This window comes from Somniosus microcephalus, chromosome 2, assembly GCF_052327205.1.
Source record: "Somniosus microcephalus isolate GS21.2 chromosome 2, FLI_Smic_1.0, whole genome shotgun sequence".
Classification (NCBI taxonomy): domain Eukaryota; kingdom Metazoa; phylum Chordata; class Chondrichthyes; order Squaliformes; family Somniosidae; genus Somniosus; species Somniosus microcephalus.
In genome coordinates this window covers 106,645,004-106,661,950 of record NC_140988.1, presented here as the reverse complement: position 1 = coordinate 106,661,950, position 16,947 = coordinate 106,645,004, and the positions used below count along the sequence as shown (strand labels likewise).

At 44.8% G+C, this 16,947-nt stretch overlaps 1 protein-coding gene across 1 annotated transcript; it reads left to right on the top strand.

Annotated features, from left to right (window-relative positions):
• Nucleotides 1-5,686: 5,686 nt before the first annotated feature.
• Nucleotides 5,687-16,120, top strand: LOC147122864 (uncharacterized). Its single transcript, XM_085961473.1, has 6 exons — nt 5,687-5,794; nt 6,040-6,156; nt 6,242-6,425; nt 9,640-9,785; nt 11,949-13,077; nt 15,992-16,120. Exons 1-5 carry the CDS (start codon nt 5,753-5,755, stop codon nt 13,050-13,052), a joined length of 1,593 nt encoding a protein of 530 aa, XP_085817599.1. The 5' UTR covers nt 5,687-5,752; the 3' UTR covers nt 13,053-13,077; nt 15,992-16,120.
• Nucleotides 16,121-16,947: the final 827 nt, after the last annotated feature.

Here is a 16,947-nt window from a genome sequence, read left to right as displayed (position 1 = left end):
GTGTTCCCATGCTGCCCTTGTCCTTCTAGGTGGAAGAGGTTGTGGGTTTCGGAGGTGCTGCCGAAGAAGCCTTGGTGAGTTGCTGCAGTGTATCTTGTAGATGGTACACACTGCAACCATGGTACGCTGGTAGTGGAGGGAGTGAATGTTTAAGGTGGTGGATGGGGTGCCAATCAAGCGGGCTGCTGTGTCCTGGATGGTGTTGAGCCTCTTGAGTGTTGTTGGAGCTGCACTCATCCAGGCAAGTGGAGAGTATTCCATCACACTCCTTACTTGTGCCTTGTAGATGGTAGAAAGGCTTTGGGGGGTCAGGGGATGAGACACTCACCGCAGCATACCTAGCCTCTGACCTGCTCTTGTTGCCACAGTATTTATGTGGCTGGTCCAGTTAAGTTTCTGGTCAATGGTGACCCCCAGGATATTGATGGTGGGGGATTCGGCGATGGTAATTCCATTGAATGTCATGGGGAGGCGGTTAGACTCTCACTTGCTGGAGATAATCATTGCCTGGCACTTCTGTGGTGCGAATGTTACCTGCAACTTATCAGCCCAAGCCTGAATGTCGTCCAGGTCTTGTTGCATGCGGGCATGGACTGCTTCATTATCTGTGGCATTGTGAATGGTGCTGAACACTGTGCAGTCATCAGCGAACATCCCCATTTCTGACCTTTTGTTGGAGGGAAGGTCATTGATGAAGCAGCTAAAGATGATTGGGCCTAGGACACTGCCCTTAAGAACTCCTGCAGCGATGTCCTGGGGCTGTGATGATTGACCTTCAACCACCACAACCATCTTCCTTTGTGCTAGTTATGACTCCAGCCAGTGGAGCGTTTTCCCCATGATTCCCATTGACTTCAGTTTTACTAGGGCTCCTTGATGCCAGACTCGGTCAAATGCTGCCTTGATGTCAAGGGCAGTCACTCTCGCCTCACCTCTGGAATTCAGCTCCTTTGTCCATGTTTGGATCAAGGCTGTAATGAGGTCGGGAGCAGAGTGGTCTTGGCGGAACACAAACTGGGCATCATTGAGCAGGTTATTGGTGAGTAAGTGCCGCTTGATAGCACTGTCGATGACACCTTCCATCACTTTGCTGATGATTGAGAGGAGACTGATGGGGCGGTAATTGGCTGGGTTGGATTTGTCCTGCTTTTTGTAGACAGGACATACCTGGGCAGTTTTTCACATTGTCGGATAGATGCCAGTGTTGTAGCTGTACTGGAACAGCTTGGCTAGAGGTGCGGCTAGTTCTGGAGCACAAGTCTTCAGCATGATAGCCGGGATGTTGTCGGGGCCCATAGCCTTTGCTGTATCCAGTGCGCTCAGCCATTTCTTGATATCACATGGATATGAATCGAATTGGCTGAAGACTGGCAACTGTGATGTTGGGGCCTCGGGAGTAGGCCGATATGAATCATCCACTCGGCACTTCTGGCTGAAGTTGATTGCAAACGCTTCAACCTTGTTTTTTGCACTCACGTGCTGGGCTCCACCATCATTGAGGATGGGGATATTCTTGGAGCCTCCTCCTCCCGTTAGTTGTTTAATGGTCCACCACCATTCACGACTGGATGTGGCAGGACTGCAGAGGTTTGATCTGATCTGTTGATTGTGGGATCGCTTAGCCCTGTCTATAGCATGCTGCTTCCACTTTTTAACATGCATGTAGCCCTGTGTTGCAGCTTCCCCAGGTTGGCACCTCATTTTTAGGTACGCCTGGTGCTGCTCCTAGCATGCTCTTCTACACTCGTTGTTGAGCCAAGGTTGGTGGTAATGGTAGAGTGAGGGTATGCCGAGCTATGAGGTGACAGATTGTGGTGGAATACAATTCTGCTGCTGCTGATGGCCCACAGCGCCTCATAAATGCCCAGTTTTGAGCTGCTAGATCTGTTCTGAATCTATCCCATTTAGTACGGTGGTAGTGCCACACAACACGTCTCCACAATGACTGTGCGGTGGTCACTGCTGCCAATGCTGTCATGGACAGATGCATCTGCGACAGGTAGATTGGTGAGGACGAGGTTAAGTAGGTTTTTCCCTCGTGTCGGTTCACTCACCACCTGTCGCAGGCCCAGACTGACAGTTATGTCCTTCAGGACTCAGCCAGTAGTGGTGCTACCGAGCCACTCTTGGTGATGGACATTGAAGTCCCCCACCCAGAGTACATTCTGTGTCCTTGCTACTCTCAGTGCTTCTTCCAAGTGGTGTTCAACATGGAGGAGTACTGATTCATCAGCTGAGGGAGAGCAGTAGATGGTAATCAGCAGGAGGTTTCCTTGCCCATGCTTGACCTGAAGCCCTGAGACTTCATGGGGTCCGGAGTTAATGTTGAGGACACCCAGGGCCACTCCTTCCCGACTGTATACCATCACCGCTGGTGGGTCTGTCCTGCCGGTGGGACAGGACATACCCAGGATGGTGATGAAGGAGTCTGGGACATTGGCTGAAAGGTATGATTCTGTGAGTGACTATGTCAGGCTGTTGCTTGACTAGTCTGTGGGACAGCTCTCCCAATTTTGGCACAAGTCCCCAGATGTTGGTGAGGAGGACTTTGCTGGGTGTGCCGTTGCCGTATCCGCAGTCGATCTGTCCGGTTTCATTCTTATTATATTGTTTCGTAGCGGTTAGTTACAAATGAGTGACTTGCTAGGCCATTTCAGAGGGCAGTTAAGAGTCAACCACATTGCTGTGGGTTTGGAGTCACATAAAGGACATTAGTGAACCAGATGGGTTTTTACGACAATCTGATAGTTTCATGGTTACCATTACTGATACTAGCTTTTTATTCCAGATTTGTTTAATTAACTGAATTTAAATTCCCCAGCTGCCGTGGTGGGATTTGAACTTACGTCTCATGGATCATTAGTCTAGGCTTCTGGATTACTAGCCCAGTGATATTACCACTATGCTACCGCGGGCTGCTTTCTCCTGGATGGAGTCGAGCTTCTTGAGTGTTGTTGGAGCTGCAATCATCCAGGCAAGTGGATAGTATTCTATCACAATCCTGACTTGTGCCTTGTAGATGGTGGAAAGGATCTGGGGAGTCAGGAGGTGAGACACTCTCCACAGAATACCCAGCCTCTGACATGTCCTTGTTGCCACCTGCTGCTGATCCAGTCTGACAGCTATGTTCTTCAGTACTCAGCATGCTCGGTCAGTAGTGGTGCTACCGAGCCACTCTTGGTGATGGACATTGAAGCCCCCACCCGGAGTAGATTCTGTGCCCTTGCTACACTCCGTGCTTCTTCAACATAGAGGAGCCAGTAGGTGGTAATCAGCAGGAGGTTTCCTTGCTTATGCTTGGCCTGAAGCCATGAGACTTCCTGGGGTCTGGAGTCAATGTTGAGGACTCCCAGGGCCACTCCCTCCCGATTGCATACCACTGTGCCGCCACTTCTGGTGGGTCTGTCCTGCCAGTGGGACAGGACATACCCAGGGATGGTGACGGAGGGGTCTGGGACATTGACTGAAAGATATGATTACAGGGTCAACAGAGCTGGGTGTGCCATTGTAGTGTCCGAAGCTGGTGCCTAGGTTGTTGCCAGGTGGTCTGTCCGGTTTTATTCTTTTTCATAGCAGTTTGTTACAACTGAGTGGCTCGCTAAATCATTTCTGAGGGCAGTTAAGTGTTAACCACATTGCTGTGGGTCTGGAGTCACATATAGGCCCGACCAGGTAAGGACAGCTGATTTCCTTCCCTAAAGGGCATTAGTGAACCAGATGGGTTTTTATGACAATCAATAGTTTCATGGTCACCACTAGCTTTTTATTTGAGATTTATTTAATTAACTGAATTTAAATTCCCCAGCTGCCATGGTGGGATTTGAACTCACATCTCCGGATCATTAGTCTAGGTCTCTAGATTACTAGTACAGTAACATAACCACTATACTACCATTCCCGATATTTAGAGACCGATAACATGGCCCCAATACAGAAGTACTAAGGCCACTGCTTCTTGGGTGCTGTGTCTCTGTGGCATAGTAAACTTATTTTGTGCTATAATGTATGGTCAGCTCATTTGAATAACATTATAACACTCCCAACAGACAGTGCATAATGTACTGAGAGCACCCCAGGGTCAAGATACCTGTTATCCAGGACAGCAGCTTTTAAAGGACTGTAGGTTGACCTTAAAGCTGTCTTGCTCCTGAAGAGGAGAAGAAATACCTCAAGCAACTGCACACAGTAGACTGACTCCATTTAACAAAGAAGCTTTGGAGATTTTTTTTATTCATTCATGGGATATGGACATTGCTGGCAAGGCCAGCATTGATTGTCCATCCCTAATTGCCCTTGAGAAGGTGGTGGTGAGCCACCTTCTTGCACTGCTGCAGTCCATGTGTTGAAGGTGCTCCCACAGTGCTGTTAGGGAGGGGGGTTCCAGGATTTTGACCCAGCAACGATGAAGGAGCGGCGATATACTTCCAAGTCATGGTGGTGTGTGACTTGGAGGGGAACTTGGAGGTGGTGGTGTTCCCATGGACCTGCTGCCTTGTCCTTCTAGGTGGTAGTGGTCACGGGTTCGGAGGTGCTGCCGAAGAAGCCTTGGCGAATTGCTGCAGTTCATCAGTGCAGATAGACTCTGCAGCCATGGTGCGCTGATGGTGGCGGGAGTGAATGTTTAAGGTGGTTGATGGGGTGCCAATCAAGCATTGGAAGAGATCCTACAAAAGAAGGTGGATCATTTTTAGAGCTGAGTTACTTCCAGTTTTCAGGAGAAGGCTCTGCAGATATTGAGCATGGAAGCATTAGAGGATGTGGGGAAGGAGAAGGTTGGCGGTCTTCCCCAAACTCATGGTTAGCACCAACATTTGTTTTTCATTCTTTTTCCTAGGTTTCCTCACACAAAGGCATTCCTTGCTGCACTGCAGCATAATAATATGGGGTGTATTCTATGTAAGCTCTTTTCCAAGGGGAATCTTACTGTCAGCATTCTTGTTCTGCTCAGATAGGTGCGGAAGAGGAGGTGGTGCCTGAGCCCATTATGCAGCCTAAACTGAGCACCTCACAACAACCTGCATCCCCCACTTTTACAGTGTCAACCATCATCAGAGACAGCACCATTCTGGAGGGGGGAGGTCAGTTACTTAGTTACAGAAGGGAGCACTTGGTGAAACAGAGCATGGGTGAGGAGCAGCAAGTGCAGGTGACATTGGAGAGGCCACAACCTACTGGGTGAAAAGCTTCCTCAAAGGCTCCTGCAGTTGCTGAGCTCAGGGGTTTGAACCTGATAGTGCTTCCTACTAATGCAGTTTGGTAGCTTAGCATCAGCAGTTCATGCAGTCTTTTCAGAGTGTACCAAGCAGCCAGTACAGCTTGGAGCATCTATGGAATCGCCCACGGTGCAGTGTTGTATGACCACCTGACTGCATTGCAAGCCACAGTGAAGAGGATGACACATGACTTAGTAAGTGTTATGACTGGGACTTTTTTTCATTATTTATCTTCCACTCTAGATGATCTTTGTAGAATACAATGTTGCACGTACCAATTCTATGAGGCGTATGTCGCAATTGTAGGAACGTTTTCTGGCCATGAAAGGCTACTGATCTTTGATATGTCAACAGATATTTCGAACGGTCAAAGACATGGACAGTGCATTTTGCAACAGTTGAGTGGTAAATAATTGACAGGGTCTCTGCATTTCGGTAAACAGGATGTTCACGCATTAACTGATGATTTTAGGATTGAAACTTGATGAAAAGGAGAGAGAAGAGACATTTGCTCAAGTTGTTGCTGCAGAGCTGGTAAGATGAGAGCAACACTCTGTTTGTTGGCGTGCTTCATTAATTTGGTAAGTTTGCTTTCATTGGCCAAGAACTAAATGCAGATTTAGCTGTTCTCTAAGTCAAAACGGCTTATTTTAATTTCCTTAAATTGCTTCTTGCACCTATTAAAAATAAATGAGAGTTCAGTCATTCAATTTCAATGTGTTTATTGGTTCAGTAGAATCTAGTTGGGTTAAATGCTTGTGGCTCAGCATTGTATATGTAAAACCAATGCCCCTTTCTTTAATTTCTTACAAATACATGATTGAAGATTCCGTCAGAGGCCAATCTTGCACCGCGCGGTCCTCGGCCTGTCTTTCACGGTGACGAAAGAAAATCCAAACAGTGTTCAGAGAAGGAATGGCCGACTTGTACAGACGATGAGTGGGTAGGTGGTGCAATCGTCATCTCTTTTTTGTGAAATGATACATTACAAAGAACTAAACTAATATAATTCTGCATTATTCAAATAGGGCCCTAAATGCCCATCTGGGTGCAGAATGCAAGGATTAATAGAGACCGAGAATCAACAAAACGCTGACAGAGTAAAAGAGATTCGTCAGATGTTGGAAAACTATTCCAAAACGTTTGGAAATACTCACATTAGTGTGACTGAAGCTGTCAATAGAATCAGACAGACTCTGAACGGAATAGGAAGTGAGTGATTGCTGTGTGTATGTTTCTTAAAGAAAGTTTCAGCTTTTGTTTCCACAGATATTGTCTTCGGTTCACACCACAAACTCTATTCCCTGTCCACTGATTCGATCTCTCTCCTTAGCAACTGTCTAAGGCAGACCCAGTCTGTTCGCAACCTTGGTGTCATATTTGATCATGAATTGTGTTTCCTACCTCATATCCGTTCTATCACTAAGATTTCCCATTTCCACCTTCGTAATATTGCACGTCTCCGTCTTTACATCAACTTATCTGCTGCTGAAACCCTCATCCATGCCTTATCACCTCTAGACTTGACTATTCCAACGCACTCCTGGCTGGCCTCCCTAGTTCTACCCTCCATAAACTTGAGGTCATCCAAAACTCTGCCGCCCGTGTGCTAACTCGCACCAAGTCCGGCTCACTCATCTTCCCTGTGCTCGCTGACCTACATTGGCTCCCAGTTAAGCAACACCTCAATTTTAAAATTCTCATCCTTGTTTTCAAACCCCTCCAGGGCCTCACCCCTCCTTATCTCTGTAATCTCCTCCAGCCCTATAATCCCCCTAGACCGCTGTGCTCTGCCTATTCTGGCCTTTTGAACGATTTTAAATGCTCCACTATTGGGGGCCATGCCTTCTGTTGCCTAGGCCCTAAGCTCTGGAATTCCCTCCCTAAATCTCTCTGCCTCTCCAATTCTCTTTCCTCCTTTATGAAGAAAGATTGAGCAGGTTGGGCCTATACTCATTGAAGTTTAGAAGAATGAGAGGGGATCTTATTGAAACATATAGGCCTAGAAATTCAGTTGTTTGCGCCAGCCGCTAGCGCCTTAGGAGGAGGAGATGTTGGGCGCTAGGCGGCTAGCGGCCAGGCGCAGCGCGATCTGTGCCTCTCCCCAACTTCAGTAAAGATTTAGCGGCGGTGCAAAGCCTTTGCGCGCGCTCAGCTGCGCGCGCAGATCCTGACGTCATTTCATCGTGCAATGCCCTTTGTTCGCCCCAAACCGGAAATTCAGTGGCACCGCCCTATTGTGCGCCTGGCGCCCCTAGCGACTGGTAGAGGGGAACGGTTCTCAGTCGATGCGGGGCGCGGGGGGCACAAATTAAAGGGCACTCCTCCTGCAGTAGAAAAGGCAGCCTTTTTGCAACACTCCTTCTTTGTGAGAGACGGATCTTTGCAGAGAGACAAAGGTGGAGAGCTTTCTGGTTTGGCTCAACACTCGCACAGGTACTTGTGGCTTCAGGCCACAGCTTTGCACTTGTCTTTAACTTCAGAGCCATAGCATTGATTGGAAACATATAATGGGGGCTGCAATGGGTGCAAACGTTGGCCTTCTCCATAGTCCTGGGCGTTGTACAGATGAAGCAGCAGTGGTCAGGCCTTGCTTCAGGGCTGCAGTGTGCAGGGCGTGGCAGGCAAACAAATCCACCCTCCCCCTTTAAGAGCTCACCGGCGCCAGAGTGTCTGCCGTCAATCAGCAACTCGCCGCACCTGCGCTGCGCCCGCCCTCGGGGGTATCGCCCCGGGCCGCCGGCTTTGCGCCTAATGATAGTCGTGCATCGCCTGTTTTAGCGCAGCAGCAACCTCTTGGGGCGATGCGACTGAATATCGGCGAAGGTGGCGCGAACTTGCGCTGGGCGCAAACTTTAGCGGCCGCCCGACTGTAGCGCCCCAAACGTGGCTATACTGAATTTCTAGGCCATAAGATTCTGAAGGGGCTTGACAGGGTAGATGCAGAGAGTATGTTTCCCCTCGTGGGGGAATCTAGAACTAGGGAACATAATTTCAGAATAAAGGGGCACCCATTTAAAACGGAAATGAGGAGGAATTTCTTCTCAAATCTCAAGGGTCGCAAATCTTTGGAATTCTCTTCCCCAGAGAGCTGTGGAGGCTGGATCATTGAATATATTTAAGGTGGAGATAGACAGATTTTTGAATGGTAAGGGAGTCAAGGGTTATGGGGAGCGGGCAGGGAAGTGGAGTTGAGGCCAAGGTCAGATCAGCCACAATCTTATTGAGTGGCGGAGCAGGCTCGAGGGGCTAAATGACCTCCTCCTGCGCCTACGTCTTATGTTCTTTAAGACACTCCTTAAAACCTACCTCTTCGACCAAGCTTTTGGACATCTGCCCTAACATCTCCTTATATGGCTCTGTGTCAAATATTTTTTTTATAACACTCCTGTGAAGCGCCTTGGGACATTTTATTACGTTATATAAGGTGCTATATAAATAAAAGTTGCTGTTGTTGTTGATAAACTTATTTTCAAATTGTTCCTATTTGGTGTTTACAGATTTCCACCTTAAAATTGAATTACTAACTCACTCGAGTTTTCAAAATTTCAGGATTTTTGTGATTGGTGAGATTTTTCTCCTGTGTCTGCAGCTACCTGTAGTTTTTTTTAACGTTTCTCCCCTATACTTGCTAAATATATAAAGATTTTGTATAGCCTAAATAAAACAAAACTGCCAAAAAATATTGAAAAACTCTATCAGACTACATTAGTTAGTAGGAAAGATTCTTGCTTAGTTTTTTTTTGTAACTTTGAATTCCTCCCTCTCACTCAATTTTACATCTAAAAAATATAACTTTCTCTCATATTCTCTTGGAATTTGAAAAAATGAAGAACTTTGATTGTGATTGTGAAGGGGTTGGATCGGGTGGATGCGAGGAGGATGTTCCCGATGATGGGTGAAACTAGAACTAGGGGGCATAGTCTTAGAATAAGGGGCTGCTCTTTCAAAACTGAGATGAGGAGGAACTACTTCACTCAGAGGGTGGTAGGTCCATGGAATATGCTGCCCCAAAAAGCTGTAGAAGCTACATCATTACATAAATTTAAAACAGAAATAGACAGTTTCCTAGAAGTAAAGGGAATAAAGGGTTATGGGGAATGGGCAGGAATTTGGACAGGAGTCTAGGTTCGGATCGGTCATGGCCCTGTGGGTAGCGGAGTGGGCCCAGGGGCCATGTAGCCTGATCCTGCTCCTATTTCGTGTGTCTAATTCTGTTAGATTCAGGAGATGGTTCAGTGATAGTAGATTGGCGGTTAGGATCAGATCAGCCATGATCTCATTGAATGGCGGAGCAGGCTCGAGGGGCCGATTGGCCTACTCCTGCTCCTATTTCTTATGTTCTTATGTTCTTATGTTTATTTATAGCCTGTTACAGCCACAATAATTTCTAACTGAATTCTTGTATCATTTACTGCATTTTTAGATTTTGGGGACACCTATTATCAGCTGGTGGATCATCTGAATTCCAGACTTACCATCTTGCAGAACAGAATCAATAACCAGATTCACAAAATAAAACTACTACAAAGTAGTATATTAGAACAATTCAAAGAAATCACAAGACTGGAGGTAAACACATCATTTGCTTTAAAATTTCAGTGTTCATTTTATTCCTCTACTTTTGAGGAGGGGGTTCAGTTCATATTTTAGATCACCTTGCTTAAATTCATGATTTCTATGGCATAATAACAAAACTATCTTTTTTGAATTTTTTTTGTTTTGCTATCCCTTAAATAGCTCATCCTTTTTATGAGGATATGCATTCACCCTTCGTACGTTCACAAAATTGTAACTGTGCACATTTGTGAATATCAAATTCACTGCACTTATGTTGCGTGCAATCAAATTTCTACCTGTTCAAGGTAGGAAAAAACCCACGTAAGGATAGTTTATGCAAACTATGCTGTAGTACAAAAAGTTAATACATTTGGGGATTTGCTGTTTAGTATTTAGGATAATCTAAGACTGAATTGTTTTTGTTAGGTACAGTAAGCTGGATTTTAGTAGAGGTTTGATAAGCATGCTCTGAATGAAATGAAACAAGCAAAGTTGCTTTTAACAAGGAAAATATCACTTTAATGAGTAAAAATATGAAGGAAAGGTTATATGTAACAGAAATACTTATATTGGAAATTTGAATATACTGCTACAAGAACAGTTGAAGTGTGAGGAAAAAATGATTTTTGATGTTATTTTCACTATTGCTGGAGCCTCATGATTCGAGTCTCAAATGATTAAACAGTACTGAGTTGGAATTGAATGTTCCAGGCTCAGAGACATCTTCTTTGGGATTCGGTATGGAAAAGAATGCTGATCCCTGCTAGATCATATGTAATTGTTTACTGACATGGTCCACATTGGCTGAGTGGCAGAGTGATTAATTTATACTTTAAAGGAGCACCCAGAAAACCTGCAATATTTTCAGAGCAGCTGGGGTACTATTGGGGTGGATGGAGGCTGAAATTGGGGTGGGAACTAGTTGGGTCGGGTCTAGTCCCCTCCTTTAGTTGCACACTGGGGTTTTCCTCAGCCAAAAGAGGTGGACACTTCTGGGGATTGATTTTCCCCCCCAGCGGTGATCAGGCAACCAGCCAGCGGAATGTGCTTGTTGGCTACCTGATAGTCCCGACAGGTGGCCCAGTCCAATTGGAATGCCGTGCCTTGTTAGCATATGGCTGGCAAGCCGTGGGTGGAAAACAAGTGCCTGAGGGTAGCTCGTTGGCTCTGGCCTGCCACAAAAAAAATCAGGCAGCACGGCAGGTCTCTGGGCCTGGAAAAAGGTATATTCAGTGAGGGTGCATCAGTTCTCGGGGCGATCCAGAGTGAAGCAGCCTCCCGGACACATACAAATAAATTAAGACTTGCCTTCTGGGCACCTTTTCGACTAGAACACAAGCTGAAACAGTGCGGTGTGTGCATGGCGCCCAATTTGCCCAGTACTGCCCTGAAATGGCAATCGGGCCCTATATATGTCATAGGATATGGATCTGCATATTAATAGTGCCAATGCCTGTCTCAGACGGGCATTCCAGCCGCTCACCGGTAGGCCCTGGAGAAGACAGGGATGACCACACCGTCAACAGGAACCATTCCCTACCATTTTCAAATTACTACTGCCCATTTCCACCAGGCAGGTGGTGTCAAAATATCCCTCTGGTGTCTGCCCCCTTTGCAGCTAACACATAAAAAAGAAATGGAACTGGCATGAAGCATTAATCAACGCTGGTGCAAGTGGGGCTCTCCAGATACTAATAAGCCGGTTCCCTTACAGCAGTCACAAAATGATTGCTATAAGGAAAAAGGCCTTCCTGAAGAGGGAGCAATTTGAGTTTGTTTTCCATGACCTATGGCTGGACCAGCCACCTCTTGACCCAAGCGGCTGCCCAGTACCACATATTCCATTACCCCATTTAGCGGCCACCCCAACTGCAATGATACTGTTGCAGCGCCCATCCGCTATATGCAAATTGTCCCGTAAATTCAGACAGGGTCAGGCATTTAAATTAGTGGTAAGATAGAAGCTTTACAGAGTGGGATCACAGGTTTTCAGGCCCAGCAGAATAATATTTTGTCAACAGCAGATTTGCTTACCTGAATGGAATTAAATGCCATTTTGTTTTAAATAGCTTGGAAGTTGGCAAAGAAAAAGATTTCAATTTGAAATCCCATAAGATATTTCTCAATTTATTTTACAAGTTTTTAAAAGACTTCTAAATTATGCTTATTTATTAGGTTGACATTGATATCAAGATACGGGCTTGCAAAGGATCTTGTGGAAAATCATTTATTTACAACATTGATAGAGAACGTAATGCACAAATGGAGAAAAATCTTAGATCAATGACTTCCATCAAAGTGGAGTCGATTCAATATGGAAAACCAACACGCATATTCAAAATGAAGACACTAAAGGGTTCTCCAGTGGACAGCAAATTTAAATCCAAATTAAGTCCCGATTTATATCCTAATATCTGGCAGGACGCAACAAGCTTATTTACCCTGGAAGCAAGTACTAAAGATGCAAGTGAAACTAGTAATGTCTTTAGCTATTATAATGGAGTCACTGCAGTTCCATTTTCAGGTAGAAATGAAACGACTGATGCAGGTGGGGTGGGCAGCATATCAAGAGATGATAGAGGCATACATTCTAGTGGACATTACTTCTCAGGAAGCAAAAATGGTAAAGGACTAGATTTCACAAAAGACTCAGGCAAAGAACATTCCAGCCATAGTTCTCATTCCAGCCATAGTTCTCATTCTGAAACACACTCTACAAGTGGTTCTTTAACCACCAAAACGATTATTTCTAATAATGGTAAAGTTACTGAAATAATCACGACAGGTGTCTCTGATTCCCTCCCTCATTCACTTGAAGTTTTATTAGAAAAATTCAAAATACCGTTAAATGTCGGGACTAAGGGTTCTACTACTCATCATAGTATAATTAAGACAAGTACATCTACAGAGGGCTTCCCTGCTTTTGAACATCTTTTAAATTCAGGTACAAAATCAGCAGGGTCTAAGACTGCTGGTAGTGTAATTCACACAAAGGTCACTGGTAGCTCAAGTGATTTTTCAAACTTAGGGGAATTCGGTGATTTTACCACTTTAAATCACAGAGATCCAGATGTCAGAACAGATGAGGTTAGCACTTCAAGTAAAATAGTTACAGTTACTGATGACAGAAGAGCAGCACAACACTGGTCCAGTAGCGGTGATCCTAAGGGATTCAAAAGTGTCCCAGGTTTGAATCCTGAGGTGCCTGTGGCCCATCTGCATGATGATGAAACTGGAGATACTGATCAGAGTGCCCACATGCTTCAAAGAGAAGAGTAATGAGATGACAACAACACTGCACAAGGTAAGTTTTATTAAGTGTGCCTTGTTTAAGTATATGGTAAGAATTGCTTACTTTTTTAATGTGCAAAATCAGAGACAAAGCAGAGCAAATATATCAATGGAAACTGTACATAGTTTCTTGGGTCAAGATTAACCTTGATAGATGAGTGTTGTTTTTTCAGTTATAGCAGAATTAGTAACCTCAAAAAATAATAGTTTAGGCATTTTTCACACACTTTTAAAGAAGCACCCAGTGATGTCTGAGATTTAAATTTTCAAGTCTGATAAGCTTTGATATTTTTCTAGGATCACCAGTTTGTTTAATCAAAGAATTCCACATACACTTCCACACCTCTTACCTTGGAATCATAATAATATTAAGCAAAGAGCCATATTTAGATTTGCCATTTACTACCTTCTTCAAGCATATTCTGTTTGTATAGTAACAGAAAGCTGAGCTTAAAATTCACAACCCAAATTTCAGACATCCTACTCAATGTCAGTCCTAAATTTTCCTGGACCAGATCATTAAAAAAAACTCATTGCAATAACAGTGCCACCTTCTGGCTTGAATGGGAATGTAGGAACGGGCTCAAGGCACTTCACAGTAGCATAATCAGACAACAATTGACACTGAATCAAAGAAGGAGATATTAGGAGGGAGTGCCTAAAAGGTTGGTCAAAGATGTAAGTTTTAAGAAAGGTCTTAAAGGAGGAAAGAGAGGTCGAGAGGTGAAGAGGTTTTGAGCGGGAATTCCTGAGCTTAGGGCTGAAGGCACAGCTGCCAATGGTGGGGCAAAGGGAATGGGGATGCATAAGATGCCAGAGTTGGAGGAACGCAGAGTTCTAAGAGCATTGTAGGGATGGAGGAAGTTATGGAGATAGGAAGGGGTGAGCCCATGGAGGGATTTGTACACAAGCATGAGAATGTTAAATTTGAGGCATTGGTGGTCTGGGAGCCATAGAATCATACAGCACAGAAGGAGGCCATTTGGCCCATTGTGCCTGTGCCAGCTTTTTGAAAGAGCTATCCAATTAGTGCCACTCCCCTGCTCTTTCCCTATAGCCTGGCAAATATTTCCCCTTCAATTAATTATCCAATTCCCTTTTAAAAGTTATTATTGAATCTGCTTCCACCACCCTTTCAGGCAGTGCATTCCCAATCATAATAATTCGCTGCGTGAAAAAAATTGTCCTCATCTCATTCTGGTTCTTTTGCCAATTACCTTAAATCTGTATCCCCTGGTTACCGACCATTCTGCCACCCAAAACAGATTCTCCCTATTTACTCTTATCAAAACCCTTCATGATTTTTATCTCCCCTTAACCTTTTCTGCTCTGAGGAGAATAAGGCCAGCTTCTCTATACTCTCTAAGTAACTGAAGTCCCGCATCCCTAGAGGCCTCCGACAGCTCCGCCACCCCACCGGCCCCACACTGAGGCCTCCAACCTCCCATCTCCCCCCCCCCCCCACCTCACCTCCAACCCGTCCCTGATCGCACCTTCGGCCCCCGATCCCCCACCGACCCCTGATCCCCTTCCAACCTCCCCCCTCCGGCCTCCAATTTCCGCCCCCCCGTTGATGCCTCACTCCCTCCTCTCTGCGACCTGGTGCCGCAGGCCTAACTGCCCGACAGCCAGCCAGCCTCTTCATCTGACTGGCAGCAGGCGGGAATCAGTGCTTTGAAATGTTAATTAGGCCTTGCCATTAAATTCGACAGGGCCTGCAGGAAACCTGTTCTCCCGGGTTTCCCACATCCCTTCGCACTTCTCTACACTAAATTGCATCTGCTATGTGTCTGCCCATGTCCTCCCAAAGTCTGTTACTATCCTCCTCACTGTTTACTATATGTCTGAGTTTAGTGTCATCTGCAAACTTTGAAATTATGCCCTGTATACCCAAGTCCAGGTCATGCGATACCACTGTACACTTCCCTCCAGTCTGAAAAGCAGCCGTTTACCACTACTCTCTGCTTTCTGTCCCTTAGCCAATTTTGTATCCACGCTGCCAGTGGCCTTAATTGGTCAGGCCAGGTTAGCAGCTAACTTCACAACTGTGCTCAAAATCCTAGAGTAGCTGTGAGCAAGCCATGGCAAATCTGGAGTACGAGTGAAAAATAATTAAACACAAAGAAGAAATACTGAAAACAGGGATCTTCCATTCCTGTAGATTTTGTTAGAGAAATAAAATCTTTAGTGTCTGTCTCTCCCCTCCTTCACCGTTGTTTCTCTCCACTTTTTTCTCCCGTTTTGTTTCTGTTTATCTTTCTCCTCCTTCACTTCTGTTTCTCTCATTTTGTTTCCTTTTCCTTGTTTAATCCTGTTTATGTTCCTTCACTTCTATTTCTTTTTCGGGTTTTTTCCTCCTTCATTCCTGCTTCTCACTCTCCTCCACTTTCTTCTGGTCTATTCCTGTACCTGTACGTCTTTTATTTTTCCCTTTCTTCTGCCCTTTGTTTCTCATTAAGCATTCTTTAACAAAATCTACAGGATTGTGAAGTACCTGTTCTCAATATTTGTTGAGAAAAATAAATAAACCAAAAATAGATGGGATCAACAGAAATAATTAGAACTGTTACAGTTTTGATTGCATCTATTACTCCAAAGGAATGCTGCTGAAATCTAATAGAAAGGAGAGATCCTGTTTGTCCATTTGGTCTACAATATAATGCTGACCGTATTGGTTTCACTCTTTGTGGAAGAGGTTAAAGAACTTACATTTATATAGTGACTTTCATGACCTCAAGGCATCCCAAACAGCAATGAGATAAATGACCAGATAATCTGTTTTATTGATGTTGGTTGAGAAATGTTGTCTAGAAACCGGGAGAACTCCCTGCTCTTCTTCAAATATTGCAATGGGATCTTTTACTAGCTTTTGTTAGGTACAATACGATTTGTATAAAATTTTAATGTGGATCTGTTTCATTTTGCAGCAAATCAACACAGAGTGGAAAGCTTCTGAATCTGATTCCCAGCCCTTATCATCTATTTTCCCATTTCCTTTAATGCTTAAAGAAGAAATGCTTACCTAATGCATGACAATAAAGAGATTTTACAACAGACAGGAGTTTGTTTGTGTCCTCTTATTGGTTATTTATGAAAAAAAGGGGTGGCAGCAATATTCCCTCTAATTTTTTTTGGTGCCACAGGGCCCCTTTAAGGGGCTGCACGGGCCATTCAAAATACAGCGCATGCGTGGTTTTTGTATTGATAAGCAGGCAAGCTGGCTGTGCGAGATCCCTGGAGCGTGGCCACGCAGCTTACAGGGAACATTGAGTGGCAGTATTGATCAAAGATACTGTTACAGCACTAGAAAGGGATGATGCACTTGAGGGTTCAAAGACAGAATCTATATGGTTAGAATTAAGGTGCAATAGAGGAGCTATTATGATGCTGGGTGTATACTATAGGCCACCAAATAGTGGGAAGGAGATGGAGGGGCAAATTTGCAGGCAAATTGCAGAAAGTTGCAAAAACTTTACAATAGTGATATTGGGGAACTTCAATTTTCCTAATATAAACAGGGAAAATAACACTGTAAAGGATAAAGAGGGGGAGGAATTCCTGAAAGAGAACTTTTGTGATCAGTATGTTTCCAGCCCAACGAGGAAGGAAACAGTGCTGGATCTTGTTCTGGGGAATGAAGTGGGGCAAGTGGAGCATGTTTCAATGGGAGCGCATTTGGGGAACAGAAGGGAAAAAAATCAAATGTGAACATATTCAGTTGGAGGAGGGCTAATTTCAGTGAGTTGAAAGGCTTTCTGGCCAGATAAACAGTAAATGAGCAATGGGAGGCCTTCAAAGAGCAGATAATTTGGGCACAGACTAAACACATTCCCACGAGGGGGAAAGGAAAGGCATCCAAAGCTAGAGATCCCTGGATGACTTA

Bases quoted from the DNA above. Each gene is read 5' to 3' on its own strand.
- LOC147122864 (XM_085961473.1), top strand. From the start codon at position 5,753: ATGAGAGCAACACTCTGTTTGTTGGCGTGCTTCATTAATTTG. The intron at 5,795-6,039 runs GTAAGTTTGCTT...ACATGATTGAAG, and splicing joins TGGCGTGCTTCATTAATTTG to ATTCCGTCAGAGGCCAATCT. The intron at 6,157-6,241 runs GTAGGTGGTGCA...TTATTCAAATAG, and splicing joins CTTGTACAGACGATGAGTGG to GGCCCTAAATGCCCATCTGG.